Raw genomic sequence first — 25,953 nt, forward strand, 5'->3', positions numbered from 1 at the left:
TTTCTTTCTCATCTTAAAAAACCAATGTATATCTAGAATAAAATATGTACACACAATTTATTGTAACAATACAAAATCTCATCCCAAGATTTTTATTTATTTAAATCCTATAAATTATGTGCTAAAAATTTTCAAATTCTCTTTATAAACTCCACAATGAAAATGATCCACAACGAGATGGACAAGAAGCGATTAATAACTACTTATAAAAAATTACAGAAATCAACAAAAAGAGGAAATAAATTTTAAATTAAAAATTGATTCGAATAAAAAAATATCACATATACATATATATTCAAACGACACGAAAATTTTACTAACCAGACAAATCCCTGTTTATTTTTTTCAGAATCGTTACCGGAAGATCAAATTTACAAGATGAAGAGAATCGATTCCGTGTAGATAGATAGGGCAAAAGCCCTAAGTTTCCAATCATTTAATCACCGATTGCCGGCCATCCATGGATGGAACACGGAACATCGATCAAATTATCGCGTTGCACAATATCGTGAACCCTCCCCACCCACCCATCCCCCGTTAAATAGGGTTGAATTGTGAACGACCGTTTTGAATAGAAGATCATGATGTCGGTCACGAATTACAACGAAACCGATACCGGCACGGTGGCCAATTATTTTGGTAATTCCGATTTGGATCAATCGTTCGCCACCAATCTGCCCCAGCCAACAGCTACGTCCTCCGTTTTGAACGTGACAACGTTGCCAACAGTGCCAACGGCCACGAATTACGGCCAAACGAATCTGCTCGAGAGTTTGATCGTCCCTCTATATGGAATAATATTTCTGCTCTCCATCGTTGGAAATTCGTTGGTGTTGATCACCCTGGCCCGTAACAAGAGGATGAGGACCGTGACCAACGTTTACTTGTTAAATCTGGTAAGCGGAATTTTTATATTCATTTCTCCCTGATATCCCTTAACGCTGATATTTGTTTGCTTCCTTCTTTCCTCCAATTTCCATCCGGATAAATAATTTTAGTTAACGAACCGGATTCTTACTCGATCATTTCTTTCAATTGGATTAATTTTGTAAATAAAATTTTGCGCGAATTTCGTTTTGGAAGGTGGATCGCACGTTTGCGAATGGTAATTTATGAATTTGGAGGATATTTTAGTGAGAATTGTTGTTGGGACGAATCGTAGTATGCGTTTTTTTTTTTAGTAAATTTCGTTTTTTTTTCGAGTCGATTTAAATAGCCCGTGAGAATTGAATAATTGGCTGACAGAAATTTTGTTCAAAAATTTTATTTTTCGTATTTATTGAATATCGAGCAAAGCGAAGTAACGAGATTTTTTTTTTAGGTATCGGAATAATTGTAGCAAGTTTTGAATTATTTCCACTCGATTCATTTGGCCTGTTACACTTTAAGATTATGAATGATGGATGTGTTTCAGAACGGTTAAACTTGATAAAGCTTCCGGTAATATCTATTGGTAACGAACACGGTTCGTGCTTTAGCGCGAGGCGCACAATAGGGTGGTGAATTTTTAGCAACATTTATTCTGAAAACAACCTTTGAAAACAGGCAATTTCGTAGGCTATTTCGGTCGAATTTTAATGTAAATTAAAAAAAAAAAATATGCTAGTGCATTGCTTGTAATAATACAAATATCATAAAACTTCTTGAAAAAAAAAATATCTAAAAAAGAAAAAAGATGTTCCTATCCATTATATTTATCACGTGTACGATCTCGAAATGCATTCGAAGGATTTCCTCCTTCGATATTCTCAACCAGGTATGACAGATATGACAGATGTTTATCCTGATAGGATAACTTAAAGGTATAAAATAATACCATTTTACCATTCATTGATTATTTTGATCAATTAAATTACAGGAAAAAGTGTTAAAGGAACGAAAGTGGAATTTTTTACGAAGGTAGAAAAGGGATTATAAAAACTAATGAACCAAAAATTTTATCCTTTAACTTCGTATGTCCCCAATTAGAGGTGGATCTAGATCATCTTCGTCCGATGATTTCCAATCGATGTTTTATTCAAATTTTATTCAACTTTCGTTAAAATTTCCGAAAATTTTGTCCAATTTATTAAAACAAAGAAATTATTGGAATTGCGCGGATCGTACATTTTCTATGTTCCCATCGAGGGAACTGAGGATCAATGCAAAGCAGAAAATTCGATCATTTTTCTACTTCAATTCCATTCTTGCACGAAATATTCGTTTTTCCTTTGCACGCCACTTCTCAACAAAACCTTTATTGTTTCCTACGACGAAATTGATTTTCGATCAATGCCGTCAAAGAGTTTTAATCTACGTACCACGGATTATTCTCCACGCATAGCGAAGGGAACAGAAACCTACTATCTATTTTTCCTTTATACACAGAGATATTTCTGTGTAATTGCTTTTCGATTCTGAATGTGTACTATGCTACGTGTAAAAAAAAAAAAAAAAGAAAAAAGTGTATAATTTAACAATACGCATCTCTGAATCTAATAGACAGATCTCTGTATCAATGTTTCAAATAATCTTCTTAACAACTTTTGGTTTGTAAGTATTTGATATATTCCTCTAGTTTTCGATATAGACTTTAGACTGGAATGATTTGTGGATAAGAAATTAAACAGACATTCTAAGAAGATGAATGTCATCGTTGGAAGAAAACTAATGGTCCATGTAATTCTTTGTATCTTAATGTAAACGATAAAAATTTATAAATTTTCATTTATAAGAAGAATGAAGGGAATCGTGTTTATTTTTATCTCGTGAAAAAACACATGAAGCAAAATTATAGAAATTATAGGAACGAAAATCCAGTATAATTAAGTCGCGAATTAATCCTTGGTGAATTTACATTAAAATTAGACTCACCTTTGTACATGTGGTTTTATTATAATTTTATTTCATTTTTTTTTTTTTTTAGATTATTTGCTAATTCTTTGGCTTACATTTTTAATTTTCTTAATTAAACTTTAGAGCAACGTAAATATAATGTTTGAAAGAAAATCTTTCTTGGTAATTTCGTAGTTTATCATTTCGGAATTTCTATTTTTGAGATATTTGAAAAATAATAAAAAATAAAATATTAAAATAAAGCAGAAAAGTTTTATATGTCAAAATGTGATGAATCATTGATGAATCGTAAAAAAATGTAAATATAACAGTATATGGTATAAAATGGTAAATTCAAATTTGAGGGAAAAATATTCTATTTTTAACGTATCGACGCAATAAATTGCAGGATTATTTTGTGTGGATTGAGGTTTGCGACACGAATTCGAGTTTACCCTACGGATTTGCATAAATACTGTTCGTAATTTATTTGATATGATTATTTTTGATATTTAGAACTTGTCATTTTCTGCAGTAGCTTAACTTTACGTTAGTTTAATAGAGAATTGAAGAATTATTTTTCCAGTTTAATTATTATATAATTAATTAATAAATATTAATTAATTCCGAATCACGGGCAATTATAAATTAACTATATTTCTACAATGGCATACAATTGTCAATAATTTCGAGTTATATAATGTTGAATTAGCATCAAATTATTCAAATTTTAAAATTATTGCGATATACATAATGGAGAAACAATTAAAAATTTTTGAAGGAAACTTATAAAGAGAGAAATATAATGAAATGCTTTAATAATTCTCGTCCCTTTGTGATAGTTAAAATTGAAATTAAGTTTGATATATAGCTTCCTACATGTATTTAAAATTACTTTTTATCCGTTTCTTTTATTTTTATATAAAATCAAAATTCAAATATATATACATTATTTTAATTAAAAATCATTTTTTCACAAATACAAGTTTTCAATTTTCCAAAAAATTCAGATAAAATGATAAAATAAACACGTGAACATACAACTTTCTGTTGTTCAATCAAAATTATACAATATATATTTGACGAAGCGTTGTAAAACAACAAAAGAAGAAAATCTCACCGATATTCGATTAATTAATTCAAATGGAAACGAGTATCATACGAGTATTGAATAATTGTTGGATTTATCTATGATCGTTAAACACGATATCTGGAACAAATTCACGGCAAAACTTCACCATTAGTGATACACATGAGATTGGAGAGAGGTAAGCAAAGTCTCTATACCTTGGTTGATTGAATTTCTTCTCGTGTTTCACTGGAATAACAAACATCTATCGGTATTCTAATTTCGTTTCGCTGTTTGCTCGCATTTTTCTTAACGCGTAGGAGGTCGACGTTCTATAAATTTCGTAGCGAGATTGCGTGAGTGATTGCATTCTACAGTGCCAATTTTCAATTGAAGTTTAATTTTCATCAAAGTAGATGCGATTCAATGGAATGGAGAGGTATCGCCAGGATATCACGGATAAATTAAATTCGTAAAAATATATTTGATTAATTTTAATTCGTCTTTCTCTTCATAATTCTCTCGTATGTTATCTCCGTGTAGCAATGATTGACTTGCACTACTCGCTTGATTATGATCGGTTTGCTCCACTTGTCCAATTATGACGCATCTCTACTACTTTGCGCCTGTATTTGCCATAATCGTCTTATTCCACTTCGTCTGACCACGATGGCGTTAATCCACTTATCTGGCTACCGATTGTTTTATTCAACCGGGGTACGTCTGTATTTATTTCCCTTTGTGATCGAGAAGATAGAGATAAATGCGCATAAGTGAACAGAAAGAATTGATGACGTTGCTCAATGCGTTACAATTTATTTTCTTTTCACTTTCGATTAATTTCTGTGAAAATTTGCAATGTTTTATATGAAATCTTTCGTTAATTTCCAGGCAGTTTCGGATCTGCTGCTCGGCGTCTTTTGCATGCCTTTTACACTTCTTGGACAAGTTCTGAAGAATTTCGTTTTCGGTATAACGATGTGCAAACTCATACCGTATTTTCAAGGTATGTATCATTTGATCGTTGTAATATACAACGAAATTATTTGGATTCCGTTCCATTCAAAAATTTGACTTTGAAATATAAAATAAGATTTATAATTGAATAAGGATTCTTGTAGAAAGAATGTAAATGCGAAAGACTTTTGCGAAAGACAAATAGAATAATCGAAACATAAGAGACAATTTTGCATTTTAATGAATAAGGAATGAAATTTTACGTTAAATAAGAATAGAAATAATAGAAATTAGGATATTAAAGATTTACATATCATGGTGGTACATATATCGGAGTAGAATTATTTCACGAGATTTTATATTTTTAATTTTCATAAGTTTCTAAGGGAAACCGTGCTACGAAAATGATAAAGAAAATAAGAAGGTTTCTTGTTAGTATCGACTTTACGATTTAGTTCCAAGTTTAATCAGATTTCCAATTTTCGTATCTAAGATACATCAAAAAAGTTTTTCAAATGATTGACACGTTAATCACTTTTAGGATCTTATTTAACTTTTCAAGATGTGAATAGCATTACCTTCACCAATTTTTTTTTTTTTTGTAATATTAAATATAAAAATATATTGATATAAAAACAATTTATATTTATTTAAAAACCATACGTACTAGAGATCATGGTTTATAATTATGATATATTGATAAACACGTGTGCAAACATATGTGTTGAACGCGTATGGAAAAAGAGATCTTCAAATATGTACAAGCAAATATTGAAGCAAAAAATTAAAATCAATAGAATCAATTTTGTAAAATGTTTTTAATTTTATTAATATTTTCGTATTTTTGTCGTTCGATTTAAATATCGATTATTATTTTTGTTAATTATTATTCGTGAAATTAGTAAACGGATATCGGTATTAAATTTCTACGAATTCTTTTTCGATTTATAAATTTATACAATTGTGTTTCCGCTTTAAAAGGAATTGCAGTGAATGGATGCTCAAACAAAAGATTAATAAAATATGAAAAAGTGTTCGTATTCGATTGAAAAGAGAAAGTGAAACGAGTATTAAATTCGTTTAATGAATTAATGAATTAAACGGTTATCGGCACAATATTAAATTATTTCTCGAAATAATAATAAAAATGAAATAAATCGTGATAAAATCCATGTCAAAATTCTGCGTCACGATTCAAATTTAATCGGTTAATAATTTTTATTTTACAAAGTTTATCTCTTCTAACTAAGCATGCGTGAAAAATATCATCGTTCCGAAAATATCATCACACTGAAAACATGTTCGATAGGGCGAAATTGCATTTCCGATACAGCTTTGCTTTGCTACATAAAATAGAGATGACTGTTGGCTGAAAGACGTCGTTCGAAGTTCAGCTTTAGTTTCCAACAAATTTTACGAATGTAGAATTTCGATCGTATGTCTTCAGATATGGAACAAACGTCATCCATAGAAGTTTCGAAGCTGGAATCAATATATAAATGGAGTTAAAAAATAAAAGGCTGCAATTGTTGCATCTAAAAAATTAATAATATCGTAGAACGATATTATATATGCGCATGTTTATTCTCTCTCTCTCTCTCTATATATATATATATATATATATATATATATATATATATATATATACGTGTGTGTTTGTGTGTAATTTTACACAACTTCGAACGTACATCCCCTTTTCTTTTTTCCATTTTCATTCCATCTTATTCTATAAAAATTTAACGCCATATCGAATTCTAAAATACCAGAGAGGATATAATTTACTTTCCCCGTTGAGAAGATTTGATACGGTTTGGAATTTAATAGTATCCTTTGAAGTCTTTCATTTACTCTTTGAAGTGACTTCATGGGGGGGAGGGAGGAGGGGGGGGGGAAATGATTTCCATTGATATTATGTTTTCAGAAATCGAATTTTCTCTCTCACTTTTCGAGATCGATCGCACATTAACCGAACGAAATGGCAAAATTTATTCATTACTTTTCCTTCTGACCAACTCTAATAGATTATAAATCGTATAGCGAATCTGTTCACCGAGTTCTCCCTTTTTTTCTATCTCACTATGAGTTTCGAACCTCCCCTCCCCTCCCCTCCTCCCACCTCCCGCCCCCTCCCCCTCTGGACGCGTGGAAGAAAATGCGCGAGTTTGAGGTTTGAGGTTAGGGCGTGAAAGAAAAGTGTTATCCAAAAAATTTCGTATGGACGTGGCCAAATGTATTCTGGGGTAATATGTGCGCCGTTTGCCCGACGCGAGTGGAAGATATTGTAAAATAGAAGAAAAGGGGAATGTTCGGGTGTCAGGTTATATTGTGCGGACGATGCGTGCGTTGAATAATCGTCGAATGGAGCAGTCGTTGAATAGAGATCGGGAGCAAATACCATTTCGTGTTGTCGAGTGTAATTTGCATTTTCAGATTGTTTGCTCATGCTGAATTATTATATCGTGAATATCTGGTATACGTTATAAGGATAATTTTTAACGCGTTTCACTTTGCAGGTTTCTTTTTTTTAAAATTAGCAGTTCTGTAACGATCAATCCCTTGCTTGGTCCATACAATTTTCAACCTGAAACGACGATGGTAAATTTAATTGATAATTGATTGGATTAATTTCTATAATTAGTCTGACACTTCATCGAAATATGGTGATATCTCGTACTCATACCGATATATTTTGAACGTTATGAAACATTAAAGTTTCCATTTAATTTGTGTCTACTATAATGTTTATCGAAAGTTATATATAGGAATATAATGTATTAATAATGGAAGCGATCTCAAAGCAATGAAATATATTCAAATTTGTAAATAGGTGATGATAATCTCATCCATAATAATCGTATTATTATTTATTTGTTTGTTTATATATATATATATAATTTATCGAAACATATATCATGTATAAATTTGTTCTTACATTAAAAATTTCACGATTTAACGAATTGCTTTCAGTTCAGTAATATTTTAAGATTGTTTTATTCTATTCTCGTTATTTTAATTATTTCACTTTGTGATATATTTTTTCTTAATGAAAAATTGTTCTTTTGGTTCATTCAGTTTAATATTGTTTCTTTACTCAAAGTAAAGAAAGAAAAGAGGAAAGGAATAATGAAAGGTTATAAAAAACAAGACTATCACGTTCGAAATAAACGAAAATACCTTTCTTTTATAATCTTAAAAAAATTTTTTCATTTAACTTTTACTCCTACGATAATTTTTTTTCTTCTTTTTGATTGCTATTAGGAATTTCTCTTTCAATCCTACTAATCTATAGGAAAAGAAAATTCAACACGTTCCATAACAATGACACGTATAAGCATTTTGAAAGCAATTTTTTTTAATTTTTTCGAAATTAAATCATTTTGTTACAATTTTAATTATGCAATCATTTACTCTGTAGTAAAAATTGAAATTGCAACTCCAAACGTTTGATTATTTAAATTCGTTTCACTGCCTGGAACATTTATCAAAATGAGTATTATTGCAAACACAATACTAGTTTACAACTAGTTACGTACAACGCTCTAGCAAGTAGCTGTCATCATAGTCCACTGCATTGTCGTACGTTTTCGAAATTGAAGCCCGCTGACAATTTCCAACTGCACACGATCTAACATGTAAATTAGAGACACACATTTCTAATCTGAATAATTTTGCAATAAACCTAAACGATTACATCTGATACCTGTAAACTTGTGCCTTGTATTCGAGCATAATCTCGCCTAACGAAGATGGTAATTTATACAGTGGCGTGGGTAAAGGGCCACTCAATAGGGGGTTATGAAAAACCTACCCTACAGTTTGCATAATTCAGTCTAATGAAATTCAAACGTGGTGGCGTTACACGTATGAATTTTATTTCTTCTCTTTGGAAATAATTATTTCACCACTATGTTATTAACGCCTATAAAATCTCTATCTTAAATGAAAATAATTTATTTGACGTAGGGATGATAATTCGAAAAATTAGAGGAAAAAGTTGCATTAAAAAGGAGGAGAAACACTTTACGTGTTGAAATTGTAGCTTCAATGTAACTTGAATAAACATGTGTAAGTGGTAATAAACATGGGAGTTTGTATTACGTGATTAAATTTTATTTGTGCAAAGTTTAATCCTTAACTGCATCGAAGTTATATAATGAAAATTTCTTTCTCTTCTGTGATATATATATATATAACATATAATCCAGTCTAAGTAAATTGTATAAAATGTATCACTAATAATAGTAATTGTTAAAATTTATTTTCAAAACGATATTTCCATCGCTCTCGATAACTCGCCTCCCCCCCACACCGTTAAAGTTAAATATCAAATATTCTTTCAAAACATAGATAGTGTATTGAAATTTGAACCTTTGTTTGACTTGATAACAAGTTTTTCCTACCCGAGGCAATCTCTGAATTTGTGTGAATTTTATTAATCGTTTTCTTTCAGTTCTTTCAGCAATAAAAAAAAATACAACCGCCAATTTTCTTTTCGATATAAATGAAGAAAATGCGTCTTTTTGAAAAAAAAAAAAAGTAAAATTAATTTTTAAAAAAAGAAAATATCATTGTGATTTCTCATGGAATGCAGTTCGAGCTGATATATCGTCCTTTCTTATTTTTATCCTATCCTATTTCTTATCATTTTCTTTTGTACGAATGAGTATCAAACACGTATATATATATATAAAACAAAAAATATAATCCTTTTTCCTTGTCCACTTCCTGGTGCACACTTTCCATCTTTTATTGTTATTATTGAAACTAGAAATTTTTATCTTTTTATAAATCTCATTATCGATACTTATATTTAAGGAATTTTTTCATGCAAATGTCGCTCTTTACCCTTGACTTAACGCCTAAGCTATGAAACTTATATTACTTAGGTGGCAACCTTTAACTTAGAATTAAACGCAGACGAGGCAAGATTGTTGAGGCGTGCTGCGTGTACTTGAATAGAAATTATCATTGTTTCCGAACTGTTGTTTCCCAAACTTTGTCTCGGATATGTATTAGTAGCTTTATTAGAGTTTCCCTTTTTTTTTTTTATTTAACAACTTGTGTCTATAAATGGATATGATAATTAATAATTAATAATTAACGCGAGTTGATCGAAATCTATATCGAAATCTATATCTATATAAAACTGTTTATCTTTTGAATTTTCTTTCAGACAAGGAAAATAAATATAATTTCCAAGAGAAGGGGAAAAAAGGTTCAATTTTCTAGCGTCGAGTTTAACGAGTGTCGAGAGATCGATTTTTATCGCGAGAACAATTTTTATGAACCGGTAAAAGAGAAAACGGCTATTTGGGGAAAAGCCAGACGGAAAGTGTGACAGGAACGGGATCACCTACCGCTAGTGAAATACGTTTTGTAATCGAATACCGAGAGAGAAAACGAACGAACTTCCGTGATCGAGAATGCTATGCTGTATTATTTACGTATATAAAGAAAGAAAATCTCGGTTTCGACCAGATATATATTTTTTATATATTTTTAATAAACCGATGCACCATGAATCATCAGAATAGAACGATTTTTATATTCTGTGATGAAAATATCGAGGCACGTATACTTTTAAGCGTTTTTTTTTCTTGCAGTCAACGTGCATCAAATAACGTGGAAATAATAATTACAACGAAATTTGTCGTAGTTGGATTTCGCGTTAAGATTTTATTAATAATAATGAAATGAAATATTTTATTTTATAGGAAGTAATATAATATTGTACGTGGAAAATAAAATATTCAAGTCAGACATTTCTAAATCTATTTTAATTTAATCTAAGTGTTTTATTTCTATTTTCTTAAGAATTTATTTGTTTGACCACAGCTGGCTCATACTACTTGTCCGACCTCGATTACTTTCTTCCATTTGAGATTATAAAACGGCATGGCCGGACGAGTAGAATAGGGTAGACAAATAGAACAAGAGACTGTCGTGGTCAGCCAAGTGGAATAGGAAAGTTAGGGTCAAACAATAGGATAAAACAGTCGTGGTGAGAATAAAGTAACCATGATTCAAACGAATATAGAAGGAATTTTAATGGAATTTTGGATTTAATAGGATTTAATAATCGTACGAGTGAAATGACAATTTCTGGCATCTCGACAGATTCATCTCAGATAAGTTAATACTCTTTTCATACCAGTAACTATAAATTGTTATTTTCATTCAATATGAACAATGCATCTAAATATTTTAAATTATTATTTTAATGATGCTATCGTTTCACGTTATCTATTTTTATCTTATTTTTACGTTTACTTTCTAGTAAATAGTGACAGAAATTTACGTAAGCATTCATTGTAGGCTCATCAAAGTTGCAAACTCTAGCTTCAATATACCATTTACCCAATTATCATTTAATTAATTAAAGTTAGAGATAATTAATCTTCTCGAAAGATACCTTATGTGTGAAGTAACGGAGAAGTGTTTTTTTCCACCTTTGTTCAAATGAAATCTCGCGTCTGTGAACACTATCATTAATTCTAAAAGCTTGAAGCAATTGTGCAACGAACCACGAAACTCTTGTACTGCAAAAAACTCGAGTACGGAATATTTTTCACGGCAATCACATGAATTTTTCTTTCTGCATTTATTTAGATAAATTCGATCCCCCTCCAAAAAAAAGTATTAAAATATTTCGCATTATATAAAAATACGTAAAAAGTTTATTATAATACGTATTGTATAATTTGTATTGTATACAAAATCTTTTTAAAATTTTAAATTATAAAAAAATTGTAACGTGAATATCTGACCGTGATCAAAAAAGTTTTTAATAAAAATTTATCGAATATTTTATATTCGATCTCAAAGAACGAACATGCACGACTTTTATGTTACTGTTTTCTAGAGAACGATACTATTTTTTCACGTTTCTTGGCCAAACAGATAATTTTTCTTTCCAAATTCTTGAAGTATTTGTTTCGTTTTATAAACTTTCTAATTGGTTAAACTACACTCTATTCTTTAGAAGAATACAGAAATAAAAAAATCTTCTTTCTTTGATATGAAATTAATTAAAATTGCTACTCGTTTTAAATATTTAAAATTCATAAAAATTATATAGGATATTTTTAACACGAAACGTTCATCGCGTATATTAAAATATTCGAGTAGTGAAATGTAGATTTATTCATCGAGTCGATGATTTTGAAGAATCGTGAATTTCTTCTCGGATTTATCAATCACTCGAATCGCTTGATACTTTTTACATCAAATTTCATCACAGATGAAAGAGAGAACAAGAGATCTTGCACATCTTGTGAAGTGTGCGTTCGAAAGATTTCCATTATTGAAAAGCTAAATTGAACGCGAATAAAAGCAAATAGAAGTATCTTATTTGCATTTATCTTTATAACTTTTATATATAAAAAAAAAGTGAATATTTAATTTTATTTATTTACGATAGATTTATCTACGACAGATCGAATTTGGCATTAATTATACAATGATATACCACACATATTTATCCATTTGTATAAATTCAAATTGTCAAAAAATCTGATTAATTATTAATTAAGAAGAAGAAGAACGTTTTTTACGGAATACGGAATACAAATGGAATAATTGAAATCAACGATGAATAGTTTGTTTAAATTTAATCCTGCGTTTATTTGTGTATTAAATATAATTTTATCATGCTCATAAAAAACAATTTCTCTCGTGTTAGGATTACGTTACGTTAAAACACACGTTTCACACGGACGATATTAAATTTATTGGCAGAAAATCGCATACACACGCGGTATTCCGACCACGGTTTTCATATAAATCCACGTTCGTAAATGGAAAAGTAAAAAATCATCGTTTCAAATAAATTTGAATTTCTGAAAAAAAAAATATTCACCGCCTTGAAACTTTTCGTTTTCGTTTACATTTCACGGTTGATTCCAACTTGTGCATACTTTACTCTTTGTAAAAACTTATACTAAGAACACAGATGGTAATGGAGATTAATGCCCCAATTTGGGGAAGAAACTAGTTTCCATATTTCTCGAGAAGAATCGTTAATTCACGTTGAAGCTGTACAACCAAATAAAATGGATGGCGGTACAATTATAGTAGTAGTGCAACACGACGAAATTGCTGCGAAATAAATTTCTCTAATTCACTCTAATTTAGTTAATCTATTTATTTTTCGTTCACCTTGATCGTTCAATTAATTAAATCAACGAATTATAATTTCATATGTAACAAACAAGAAAGAGAAATACGATAGATCTTTGTGCGAATAATTCCCCTCTAGTTGTTTGTATTCGCACACGAGTGAAAATTAATTATTATACCTCAAAGATAAGGTATTGTTATAGGGAAAATATTGATTGTATATTGGTTGAATATTATCAGTAGCCAAGATTTCGTATTCATACTCGAGGCACACGAGAGAGGAACGATTTTATAGATAATTACATATAGGCAATGACAGGAATTAAACGAAAGATATAAACGAGAGAATTAATGTATCGAAGGGGGATTAAATTATCTATGCTCTGTTCATTTAGAAAATAATTTGACGTTTATCGACAATCAAGATACGAATTATATCTTTTATATGTAATATACTTTCATCCACAGAGAATATCGACAATGTTCCAAGTAATATTCAACGATTTTATAGATGGTTTATTATTTTTTAATATTTTATTCCTCTTTTTGGCGAGCGAGTTTAATAAAAATTTGTTTGAACATAATATTTAAGGGTTAATATTTTTATCTCTTTTCAGCCGTGTCGGTGTCTGTCGGTGTATGGACACTGGTCGCTATCTCTTTGGAGCGTTACTTTGCCATCTGCAGACCACTGAAGTCGAGAAGATGGCAAACACAGTTCCATGCTTACAAAATGATTGCCGTGGTTTGGACAGCCAGTCTTACGTGGAATGCGCCAATTCTCGTTGTTTCGCGGTTGAAAAGTATACGGGATGGTAAGATTTTAAAAAATTATATTGAATTTATCAAAATTTTTAAAAGATTAATCTTTCGAACAACACTTTCAACCTTGTAGCAATTAACTTGTTAACTCAGTTTACAATAAGAATTTCTTTGCCAATATTGATTTACGAACTACACGTTCTAACTAACTTTTGAGAGAAACTGAATGAAATTTATAAAACGTCTGTAAAAAAGAAAGAACGTACAATCCAATCAAATATTTCACTCAAAAAGAATCTGAATCTTCTTGCATCCAATTAGAGAAGAAACAACGAAGAATAGATATTCGAATGAAATAATGATCTAATGATTAACACTTGGAAAAGAGGTTTCTTTTTCTTTCTCAATCGCAATTCTCGCATTCTTCCTTCGAAATTCGCATGTTCCAACGAATTTCTCGAATACTCGACCTTGTCTCGAGGATTGTCTCCATTCACGTCGTGAAAATTTATAGGGAGTTGAATGGCGTGCGTTTTTCAGGAAGACAAAAGTGCCGGGAGGAATGGCCGAGCGTTGGCGCCGAGCGAGCTTATAATCTTTTCTTAGACGGGACCCTGCTTTTAGTTCCCTTAATCGTGATGAGCCTGGCTTATTCTTTGATCGCAGTGAAACTTTGGCGGGGATTACGGCAGGAAATTCGTCAGTCGTCGAATTGTCAGCAACGTCGTAAGTGTTTTAATCTTTATTGTTAACCCAAATATGATCAAAAGTAAAAAAAAAAAAAAAAAAGAACAATTCCTCGAGAATAAAAAAAAAAACAGAATTATAAATTTCCACGAACTATTTCTCCACGATTGTTTCGAACGATAAAAAAAAAAAAAAAAAGAAGAAGAAATAGTTCGTAAATACTTCCGAAAGAAATTCCAGAGGTCACAAATATTTCTTTGCAAACATTTTAACTCGAGCAAACAAGCTCGAACTCGAGAATCGCAGTAGAATAACGCGCGGAATTAAAGACAGAAGTAAGAAAGAACGAGCAGATCAAGCGTGCAACGATCCAATAAAACAATAAGGAAAAAAAAAAAAAAAAAGAAAGAACCATTAGCCTTCGAATCCTTATCCAATCCAAATAACAGCGAATCGAATTACAGTGGAGAGGATAGAATCGGCGAGGGCGACGGTGAAGAATTCCACGTATGACAAAGGCGATGGAGGGGCGAACTCCACCACGGTCGTACTCAATGCTTGCGGCGCATCCTCGAAATTAAGGCGAGGATTTCCCTCGTCCTCTCACCACGGATGCTACCATGGCGCTCCCCAGGGAGTGGCGTCTAGGGTGAGAGAAAGGTGGCGGTCGTAGGCAGGGGCAGGGAAGAGTGGGTCGTCAGATTTTTACTGGGCGGTGGGGGTGGTCGCGCGAAAAAGAAGGCATATCGCCGGCCGAAAAAGTGGATAAAAGTGTATATACAGCGAGATCCAATTTTTGGATCTTTGGATCAGGCCGATGAGATAAGTCGAGTGTGGCGGGGATACGAATCAAACCCTCCCTTCCCCCTCCCCCTCCCCCGGGATTGTTATATCTTTGCGATATTTTTTTTTTTTTTCCTTCGAAAGTGAGAAAGATAATGGCGAGAGTTTTGACGATTGGATGGAATGGAATTTCGTTATATTTGCTTTTTTTTTTTTTTTTTTTTTTAAGTAATTCAATTTTTAACTTTTTCGAACAAATAAAGCAAGTATGGAAGATCGCGTGCGTGTTTTTCCTCTTTCATTCTGACGTTAATGTAAATTTCAAAATTTTTTTCACCTTTATTCACCCGCAGGTATCAGAGGTGTATTAATTAATATTATGAAAAACTTTTGAATAATTAATTTATTAAATTATACCTCGCGAATAGATTGTAAATAACAATATGATTTTATGAAGTGAGAGAAGTTAATCGTGTAATGGAATTGTTACGTATTAATGATCGTTTAAGTATAGAGAGCCAGGATATTTTTTGAAAAATCGTATTACGATGGTATCTATCCGAATAAACTTCATTGTTTCGCAATTTTGAAAAAATTGCCAAACTTTTTAAATATAAAATTCGTTAAAAAGTTTTCCCCCGTGCTTCGATTCTCGCAATTTTCCAAACAAACAGCGAGTAAGTAAAAATTGTCGGTTATCACTTTCCAGGAAAATTATTCTCTTAAAACATAATAGTAAAAAAAAAAAATGGCAATCCAGAGTATCCCTATTCCGTTCGAAAAGATTGAATTGGCCAATCTTTAAATTAAATTGGCACAATTTTTCACGGCTTTCCTCGCCGATCTTATATTACATTTTTTGCAATAGGTGGAATGTTAGATGCCCTTGAAACACGTGCGGTCATCAGAAGAAGAGAAGCCGCTAAACGCGATAAAATATTATGTGCATCCGTTTCGTAAGATTGAAAAATGAAATATCCAAAAGTGTTCCATCAACGGTGGATAAGAAAAGGATGAAGATTCGCGCTGTATCTAAACACATAGCAGTTTTCTTAAAAATCCATAAATTCGTTCGTTGAAGGGGACAAAAAAAGAAAAAAAAAAAAATTCTAGAGATCCATCGAGTTAGCGATTTCTCAACAAATAATAATTACACTTGGTACATTTTTTTTTTCTTTCCATAAAGAATATCTTTATCATCTTAGAGAAATTAGAATTATTATAAATAAGTAATAATATAATTATAAAAATTAGATTTTTCAATGTCTTGCAGAATATATTGCAATTGTCCTCTTAGATCATCCTTAATCTCAAATATAAAATTCACCCGTTTTTTCTCACTTGGCTATATTTTTCTAAGTATCGATATATTCTTACACACACACACACACACACATACGTGAGCACATATGTATGTAAAGCTCGACGGCCAATTTGCGTCAATATTAGTTCTCGTCTGGCGCGTAAATCGATTTAATCTTTTACTCCGTATCTTCTTACATGTTTTATTCGTTCGTAACATTGCTTCAAAGTTTTTTTTTCTTCTTTTTTTTTTTTTTTTATAACAAAAATGCGATATTTTATTGACTGTTCACGTTCGGATTTCAACTTCATCCTCTTTGTTAAAGTACGCGTAAAAATATCGTAGAAAAATAAAATGCCCTTTTGATTAGGTTAAAAATAAATTGAAAAATCCATTCAACCGTTTTTTTAAAAATGAATTTTATTTTTCCCTTTTCTTTCTTTCTTTTTTCTTTTTTTTTTTTTTCAATCAAGTTTCCGTATATTATACAAATTTCTCCGTTCACTTTTTTAATTTTGCTGTAAATAAAATACGAATTATATCGCCAATCATTTTTTTACAATATTTTTTCGATCGTATTTGCGAAGTATACGGATAGTACTTTCAAGAACAATTCATTAAATCGTGAAATTTGGAGGATTTTTTTAAATCGTTTCAAATGATAAAATTCGTATTTCATTTATTTCATTTCACGTATTCCATTCTTCTCGATAGAAAACAGAATGGATTCTGAAAATGTGTTTTAAAAAATTTATCTCATCTACTAAAAATTATGATAGATAGATTTTCGAAAATTAAATTTTTTTTAAATCTTTTTATAAAGATACGTGTTCCGAGAATGAAAGTGTCCAGTGTGTTCGGTGGAAAATTAAAGGGATCGGATTTTCCCAATGAATCGAGAGTGCAGGTTCGCAGCAATGGAAACAATTGTGTTTCGAGGGATACGAAAGATTCCTCGAACGAGGAGCAACAAGATTCGGGCTGTCCATTCAATAGGCAACACATTATACGCAGCAACTACATGGGCAAAAGTATCGAAGCCAAGAAAAAAGTAAGTAAAATTAATTGGAAAGGAAAAATTGTTTAAATAAATCTAGAATTAATTCTTAAGAATTCATCCTTATTCTACAAAATTAAATATTTAATATAAATTCTTTTTACAAAATAATTTTAGATATTTTAGATAAATCTAGAATTCTAGAACTAATTTCTATAATATTATTTTGATTAATTTTCCCATTTTTATTGAAACTTAATTAAACTCAGAATTAGAAAAACAAAAAGAGTTAATTCCCTCATATCTAAATAAATTTTCGACCAAATTTTTCTTTGTCAAATTTTCTTATCATAAATCGTAAATATTAATATTAATCTTAGTACATTTTTAAATATTTTGGATAAACCTAGAAATTTTATTAAAATTCGTTGATTAAATTCTAATGGCTTCTCTAAGAATTCGTATTAAAATAATACGAAATTATTTCATATTTTTTTTCTACTCGGTAATAATGAGTGACTAGTCTCGTCGCTAAAAGCTACAACTTCGTAAATATAAAATGGATTTTTTTCAATTTTGCGTTCAAAAATGATTTCACGAGAAAGGATTTTCGTGTACGTGCACATCTTTAATCCTACTTCTCGATATATGTTCGATCCGTGGAAAATCCATTTATCTAACTTCTTGGTTTTCCTTATCGCTTGTGAGTGACAGGAGGCTGTTGTATAATGCACATCCATTTTACTTACAGCATCTCGAACATTATGACGCGTATCAGGCACGATTAAAATCTTCAGACGAAGATGTCAACCGATAAATTCTCATGATCCACCGTATAATATTAATTTTCTTTCATATATTCAAAATTAATTCCTCTTTTTCCTTTTCCTTTTTTTTTCAATTTTACATCGAATTTATTGCCGTGCTATTAACGACGAGATTTCTAGATTTTTCGTTTTTTTTCTTTTTTTCCCTCCCTTGCCTTGAACCAATTACATTTTATGATAGATATAAGTTTTTCTTGGAAGCAATTTAGGGTAGTTCTATTTGATGTTTAACATCACTTTAAACTCAAAACTTTCCATGTTTCTTATGATCGGTCCTTACTTTCTTATCGCAAAAGTTGCAATATCGTGAAAACTGATTTTTATTTTTTTTATTAAATTTTTTATTCCACTCCTTCTTATTTTAATCTTACTCCCTTTTCTTTTAATATTCACGTTCCTTGATCTAATTTTCCAAAGACAAACTAATATTTGTAATTTATTTCTTCAAATTCTTCTCAAAGCCTCACCTTCTTTTCTTTTCTAAGTCACTCGTTTCTTTAAGAAAAATTCTTTAAAAAAAAGAAAGAAAGAAAGTGTCTTTAAATTATTTTTAAAGAATTTGATACCACCATACAGAAAATCCCGTATACCCGTTTCAATCAGGTATCGTGTTCGTCAAAGGGTTGCGTAATTAAAAATTGAATTTCACCCGATATTACATTGGAAATATCGTGATCTCATCGTTCCCTTATTTCTCCATATATAAATAATAGCCTCTCTGTATAAATAAGGAACGAGACCGTCTCGAAACATTCCACCTGCGTGTTGTTCCCAGGTGATAAGGATGCTGTTCGTGATCGTGTTGGAATTTTTCGTCTGCTGGGCACCGTTGCACGTGATCAATACTTGGTATCTTTTCGCGCCAGATCTCGTGTATTCGACCGTCGGCAGCACGGGGATCAGCCTGGTACAATTGCTGGCCTACGTATCGAGTTGCTGCAATCCAATCACGTATTGCTTCATGAATCGAAAGTTTCGCCAAGCGTTCCTCGGCCTCTTCGATTGTCACCGTTGTTGGAGGTAAACGCTTTACTTCAACCCTAACCTTACTCACGGATGGATAACGCGATTTAATCGGAATTGGAGGTAAAGGTATCTCATCAAACATCAACACTCAACGATCGGGTCAACATTCGATCCTCGAATTATATTTTTTTTTTTTTAGAAAGACGGAATCACTTCTTTTTCTCTCTCTCTCTCTTTGATTCACTCCTGGACCCTTGTTTACCCTCCTCCATATTACACTTCAATTTTTTCCCAATTTCTCTTTGCTTCGCACGAGGGAGCTCGGTTCGGTCGTTGCGAAAAGGAGGGATCGGGAAGGGGAAAAAAAAAAAAAAAAAAAGAAATTGAGAAGTATCGAGCGCGATATGTACTTTCCGCTGTGAAATTGCGAAGGGTGCGAGTTTCGGGTGAAACGCCAATTTTTCACGCAGCATTATTATTACTCTTAATGCTTTCGTCGATATCGAAGGAAAAAAATATATTCGACATGCAAAGTTCAAAGTTAAACGTACCACAACGCGATGGAAAATACGTGGGAACGATCAAATAACGTGCGCAAAAGTCGTCGATCAAACGTGTTATATAAATGGACGAGTAATGAAACAATTTTGTTTGTTCCCTGAAAATAACGTAAGTACGCCAATTAATTCAAAGACAAAGCTGTTGTTTATCGAAACGCGCGCTTGCAACGCGATACGCCCTTCAATTCGACCCAGCGTTTCAACCCTGGGGATAATTTCGAACAAACGTTCGAATTCGATCGTAAGATAGGAGGAAGGAAGACGAGGGGGAATTTTTATTATATAATTTCTGTTCGATGTTTTACAGAGTAGGGTGTAGAAACAGCGATATCGCGATGGCGTCGACCAGAAACGCTGCACAAGCAGGGAACAACAGCGAGCTAAGCGGGAACGAATCGGCAGTTTATCTTGGAAAAGCTTCCCTCGCCACCAGATCAGGTAACGTAATCTTGATCGATATCTTGTCGAGGAAAAAACAAAAAAAAAAAAAAAATGATGCACGCTCGTTGAAAGCTCATTCACAGGAGCGTTGTACAGAAAGCAGAGCAATAAAAGGAACGTGTGAATGAATCGAGATTCGATCGATTTCGTTCCGATATAATTTTCATTGGCTCGAATCGCGTAATCTCGTTCGATTGTCCAAGTATTTCCTTTCGTAATTTTAACATCGATATCGTGATGTCCTATTAATAAGGAAATATAAATAGAATATGTAGTTTAATCATTTTACTCATTCAACAAATAGATACGCTATAGATAAATATAAATTTTTCATTGGCTTTATAATACGAGTCGAGATATTTTTGTCTACCGTTATTCCCGTCTCAATTTCAACAAGGCCGAGAAAATAAAAGTGTCCCCCGGAAGAAGGATTCGATTAAATAACTCCTTTAATTGCGTTGTCCAGATATTACTGTTGCTCTCGGTGATCAAAGGAAAAACTTTGTTTCCAGAAGTGGTACGACTGTTGGAGGAGGAGGACCGCGTCTAGTATAGGCAGAACGTGTGTTTCACCGAGAACACGAGGCCGAACGTCTCTTTGTTCCATAACGAGGGGGACGATTTCTTCTTAAAGATATCTTGGCGTCCATCCACGGACAGAGTTCCTTTCTACGGAGGGAGATGCCTCTCTGTTAACGATCTGCACCGTTCCTCGTCGCGTGGATCATCCTGCGTGGACAATCTTAATTTCCTTTACGACTGATGGCGACGCGATCTTGTAATTAAATTGTAAGTCTCGTCGTGGAATTTACGATTGTTTTTTTGAATAAAAGCAAGATAATGATATAATTGAGAAACATTTTTTTCTTTTTTTTTTGAGAGGAGGAGGGGGGGGGGGAGTAAATCGGCACATCGTTTTTAACCCTTTGAGTCTTGGTAGACGAAATAGGATGCATGCAAGAATCTTTTTTTCTTTTTCTTGCGATTACAAATTATGGAAGACAGATACAATTTCAATTATCGGTGCGATTTTTCTTTTAATTCTTCTTCTTCTTCTTTTTTTTTTTTTTTTTTTCCGTATCAAAAAACGCGTTACTCGTGGAGATTTAAAGTATTTTTTTTCTTTTTTTCTTTTTTTTTTTTTTTTTTCGTTCGTGAAACGATATACTTTTTTCAACGAGAGGGAAATTTATGTGCAATTGAACATGTTTTTCGAGAGATAAATAATTTCGATAATGGGGGAACGTTTATTCGATATGTAATATGCAATATTTATCTATTTTATATAATTTCATGGTATAATATGAAACAAAATACAATATACGATGGAATAAAGAACTAATATATTCTCTCTTTTTCATGATGCGTTTTATATTCTTTTTATATTTTTATTTTTTTTATTTTTTTTTTTTTTTTTAGAGCTTCACTAGTGTACAAATATGCATTTTAATAGAAAAGTATCTACGTTATTACGAAAAATATTTTTCAGCTAGTCTGATTGAAAACGTTTTTTAAATTATTAAGGGATTGATTTATTTATTAAGAGAAAATTGATCATGTAATATATTATAATAATAATAAAAGAAAACGTAACGCATAAGAAGTTTCCGTCCAATAAAATAATCACAATCGACCAAAGCAATCAATCGTAATTATTGTATAAATATGTTTTCGTGCATCTATGAAATTTAACAAAATTGTTAGTTTTTCTATAAATATCGGTTCAACAATTATCCGTGCGAATTAGTTATGCAAAATTTAGATATGCATCGCACATGTAAATGTCGTGTTGTTAAATATTTATGTAATCACTGTACACGTTATATTAATATATAATATATATAATTTGTTTCAATATGATTAATGAAATAAATAAAATAAATTTCAATTTAGAATTATATTACATAAAATACGATGTAAAATTGATTGAAGGCGAAGAAGGTTTTTTTTTTTTTTAATTTAAAGAAGCTTGTAAAAAAATGCAATTCAGACGAGAAAATTGGTTTCGATATAGCTTTTAGCAAGTTCGATCTTAACAATTTTCCTTCCACCATGTTTTCCATTATCGTGTCACTTAAGTCATTTCGTCAAAGATAGATCTGATTCAAGATACATCCGTAGACAATTTATTAAATTGTTCCAAGATAACGTGAAATAAAAATGGTCGATAAAATATTGTTACTACATTATTTATTTGGAGAGATATTAAAGATATTTATTTATTATTAGAGATATTAAAAGATTATCGAGAATCAATGATATTTAGAAATGAGATTAATATAAAAAAAAAGTGACTCAAAGTGTTAAAAAATTCATGCGATTTGTTAAATGTTTTTATACGTATAAGTTTCATAAATACATTTTGCGGTTATACATTTGTTATTATAATAATCCACTTGCTTAATTTTCTTGCCACGATTTAGAAAGTGAAAATTGTTGACCTAGTCTTAAGAAACATGTAAGAAACATTTAATCGTTAAGGAATAAATAATAAACATGAATAATGAAATATACATGAATGAATAATTAATTGAAGGGATATTTGTCATTAAGAATTTATCGACGAATTGTAGAGAAAAAATAAAAATATCTGGAGATATAGATAATAGATTAAGGCTTAATCGAACGAGTAATTAAGCTATCCTTATTTATTGTATAATTTTGTAAAAACTATAAACTTTTGAACAATGGAAGATTAAATAATATATGTATAAAAAAAAAACTTAAATGAAAAGTATATATCATTAATTAGTAATCGTAATCAGTAAACACAGTTTTTTCGTTGAAATGACATTTTCCTTTAAATATATTCTGTTCTAAAAAAAAATTATCGAATAAGTACAAAAGTTCTTCATATTTTTCATAATTTTTTCCCTCACTTCTCGTCGTTTCGATCAAAATATGTTTATCCAGATCTCTCTGTTTAATTATTCTCACCGATTAGATCGTCAAAAATTCATGTATCCAATCTTTCATTTTTATATTTACATGTATATTTATGAAAAACTTTTATGCGATATACACATAATTCATATGTAACGTGTAATTAATACACGTAATATCTCGTACAGTTTGACACATTATTAAACTTAATTAAACTTTTCTTATCGACTTTTTTTTTTTTCAGTAACTCGCACGCTTCGTGTTTTAACGCTCTTATTATTCAATTTAAATTTTTTTATATTTTTTTTTTTTTTTTACTCAAAAATCGTGCACGCTTATTATAACTTCATTAAAAGCATTTATTACGTTATAACCGTTTTTAGTTCGAAGTCCAAGGTTCGAGTTGATATTAAATCTGACATTTTGCAATAAATTAAGCGACAACGTGTTATATTCTGCTGCTATGTTTATACTTTGTTATTCACTTAATTAATTATATTTAGTTGATGTCAAAGTGATTTTAAAATTAAAAATATATTTATCTTTGTTATATTTCTCCGGAAATACGTAAATCAAATGCAATTTTGCAATATTGAATACGATGAAAAAAAAAATATAATCGAAATAAACTGTGTTTATCGATACATTTATCGTTCGTTTTAACGAATGCTCCTTTCATCTACATAAACTTTTGTAATTTCATCAGATTATCATTTCGAGAAACCGAAGATTTTGTCTAATATTGTCTGTGATAGTAATAAATTAGACTGCGGATTTTTATACAGTTAAAACGTGTTCAAACAAAAATTCAATTAGCATTATATAGAAAATATGTCATATATACATCATTAAAACGCATTTAAAATATAAAGGGAACCATGGATGTAATCCTCAAAATCATTTTTCAATTCATCTCGATATCTCAATCGATCACCAAAATATAAGAGCTCGAAGTTTCCTTTGTATATTTAAGATTGTGCATTTATGAATGGATCCATTGACCTACTTTATTTCCTAGAAATGCGTACTACTTTTCCAGCAATCGCGTCTGTTATTTGTCTGGACTTTAGGATAGGTCAGTGAGACGAAGCGCGAGCGAGAGATCGGAATAAGGACAGAAATAGCAAACGAAATTATGTAATAAGAGTAATTTTATGTAATAGTAAAAATTATACTTTTTTTAGACAACGATATCTCGAAAACCGAGAATTGTATCGAGATGAATGAAACGACATTTTAAAGGGCAAGATATCACGTTTCCAATAATCGTTCACTCGTCGACCGGAAATCACTATCTTCGGGGTTATAATGGTTCAAAGTTTTCTTAATTTTATATCGGTTATATGGTGAATAATTAAAAATCCTATCTTTTCTTTAGACGATGGTATCTAGGGAACGAGAAGTCATAAATCAAAAGTGTTTTTAAAGGACAAAGTTCCACGATTGTTCATTCGTTGATTGGAAATCAGAATCTTTGGAAGAATCTTCGGCCCTTCAAAATTTTCCTAGTTTTAAAAAGATTTCATTAATCTTCAAGTTTAAATTAAGACAATTGTGCTCAAAGATATTTTAATCGATTTTCCATAAATTAAAAGGCAAAATTTAAAATATCTTAGTTTAAAATCTGTATTCATGTCGCTTAGAGAAATGCAAGAAATGTTATATAATTCATATGCATTTGCATAAAAATCCGTAGTCTAATAAGTAATATAGCAATAAAAAGATTCATTTCACTAATTTCTTATTGTAAATTAAATATACGTAATAAAAATTCATAGAAAACAGTACATTATGTAAACAGAGAATAGTACTATTAATTGAAGATGTTAATAAATGTTTTAATGGAAAAATCTATTCATAATAATGGAAATGATACTACCACTATTTCTGCAAATTGGGATTACATATAAAGCACTTTCATATAATACATTAAAACTCTAACAAACAAATACATAATTGTGAAACTTTATATATACATATATATTTACTATTAACTTTATATATACATGAACAATAAAAATTCAATACATAATGTAGTTATTCAATGAAACATTTAATAAATTTCTAATTACGTATAATAATTATTTCCATATACCAATATTCTATAATTCCTTAAACCCTATATTATTTATATATGAAACAGATAAAATATTTGCACTTCTATATTTAATATATATTTTTACATTCTTGCATAACTTCTATATTATAATTTTCATATAAAATATACATTTCTAGATATAATACATATAATTTTTATATATGTTCTCAGATTTCTAAGATCTGATAACCTATATCCTACATAAGGGTCCAATGCAATTCTAATGCCATTTAAAAAACGGTAATAGTAAACGGTAAGCATATATTAGATATAAGGAAACAGTAAAAAAAAAAAAAAAAACATACTACATACGCAATATAAGGAAAGGTAAGTATTTCAGGTAAGTATAGGTAAGTATAGATAAGAATAAAATATTTAATATAAAGTTTTATACTTAAAATTAAAAATTAAGCGTGGCACCTACTTTAGAATTATATTCTCCTAATGAAAAGTCGAAATTTTAGCCAGAATTTGTCAGGGGAACAATTTCTCTAAAAATTTGGCGTGCCACCTCTTCTAGAATTATATTCTCCTAATGAAAAGTCGAAATTTTAGCCAGAATTTGTCAGGGGAACAATTTCTCTAAACATTTGGCGTGCCACCTCTTCTAGAATTATATTCTCCTAATTAAAAGTCGAAATTTTAGCCAGAATTTGTCAGGGGAACAATTTCTCCAAAAATTTGGCGT

The 25,953-nt window shown here is 30.7% G+C and overlaps 1 protein-coding gene across 1 annotated transcript; it reads left to right on the forward strand.

Moving 5' to 3' along the window:
* Positions 1-584: 584 nt before the first annotated feature.
* On the forward strand, positions 585-21,116 carry LOC100863245 (cholecystokinin receptor type A). The gene is made up of 9 exons (XM_003689506.4): positions 585-896; positions 4,775-4,889; positions 13,576-13,773; positions 14,261-14,446; positions 14,872-15,056; positions 17,317-17,544; positions 19,093-19,337; positions 20,151-20,281; positions 20,797-21,116. The coding sequence occupies exons 1-9, from the start codon at positions 585-587 to the stop codon at positions 20,832-20,834; spliced, it is 1,638 nt and encodes a 545-aa protein (XP_003689554.3). The 3' UTR covers positions 20,835-21,116.
* The last annotated feature ends 4,837 nt before the right edge of the window (positions 21,117-25,953 follow it).

This window comes from Apis florea, unplaced genomic scaffold (assembly GCF_048593485.1).
Source record: "Apis florea isolate Af1SG1 unplaced genomic scaffold, ASM4859348v1 contig_26_pilon, whole genome shotgun sequence".
Lineage (NCBI taxonomy): Eukaryota > Metazoa > Arthropoda > Insecta > Hymenoptera > Apidae > Apis > Apis florea.

What these genes read in the sequence shown, in the direction of transcription:
- LOC100863245 (XM_003689506.4), top strand. Translation starts at nt 585, where the DNA reads ATGTCGGTCACGAATTACAACGAAACCGATACCGGCACGGTGGCCAAT. An exon ending in ACTCATACCGTATTTTCAAG is followed by an intron (nt 4,890 to 13,575) that starts GTATGTATCATT and finishes ATCTCTTTTCAG; the next exon opens with CCGTGTCGGTGTCTGTCGGT. An exon ending in CCCAGGGAGTGGCGTCTAGG is followed by an intron (nt 15,057 to 17,316) that starts GTGAGAGAAAGG and finishes CTTTTTATAAAG; the next exon opens with ATACGTGTTCCGAGAATGAA.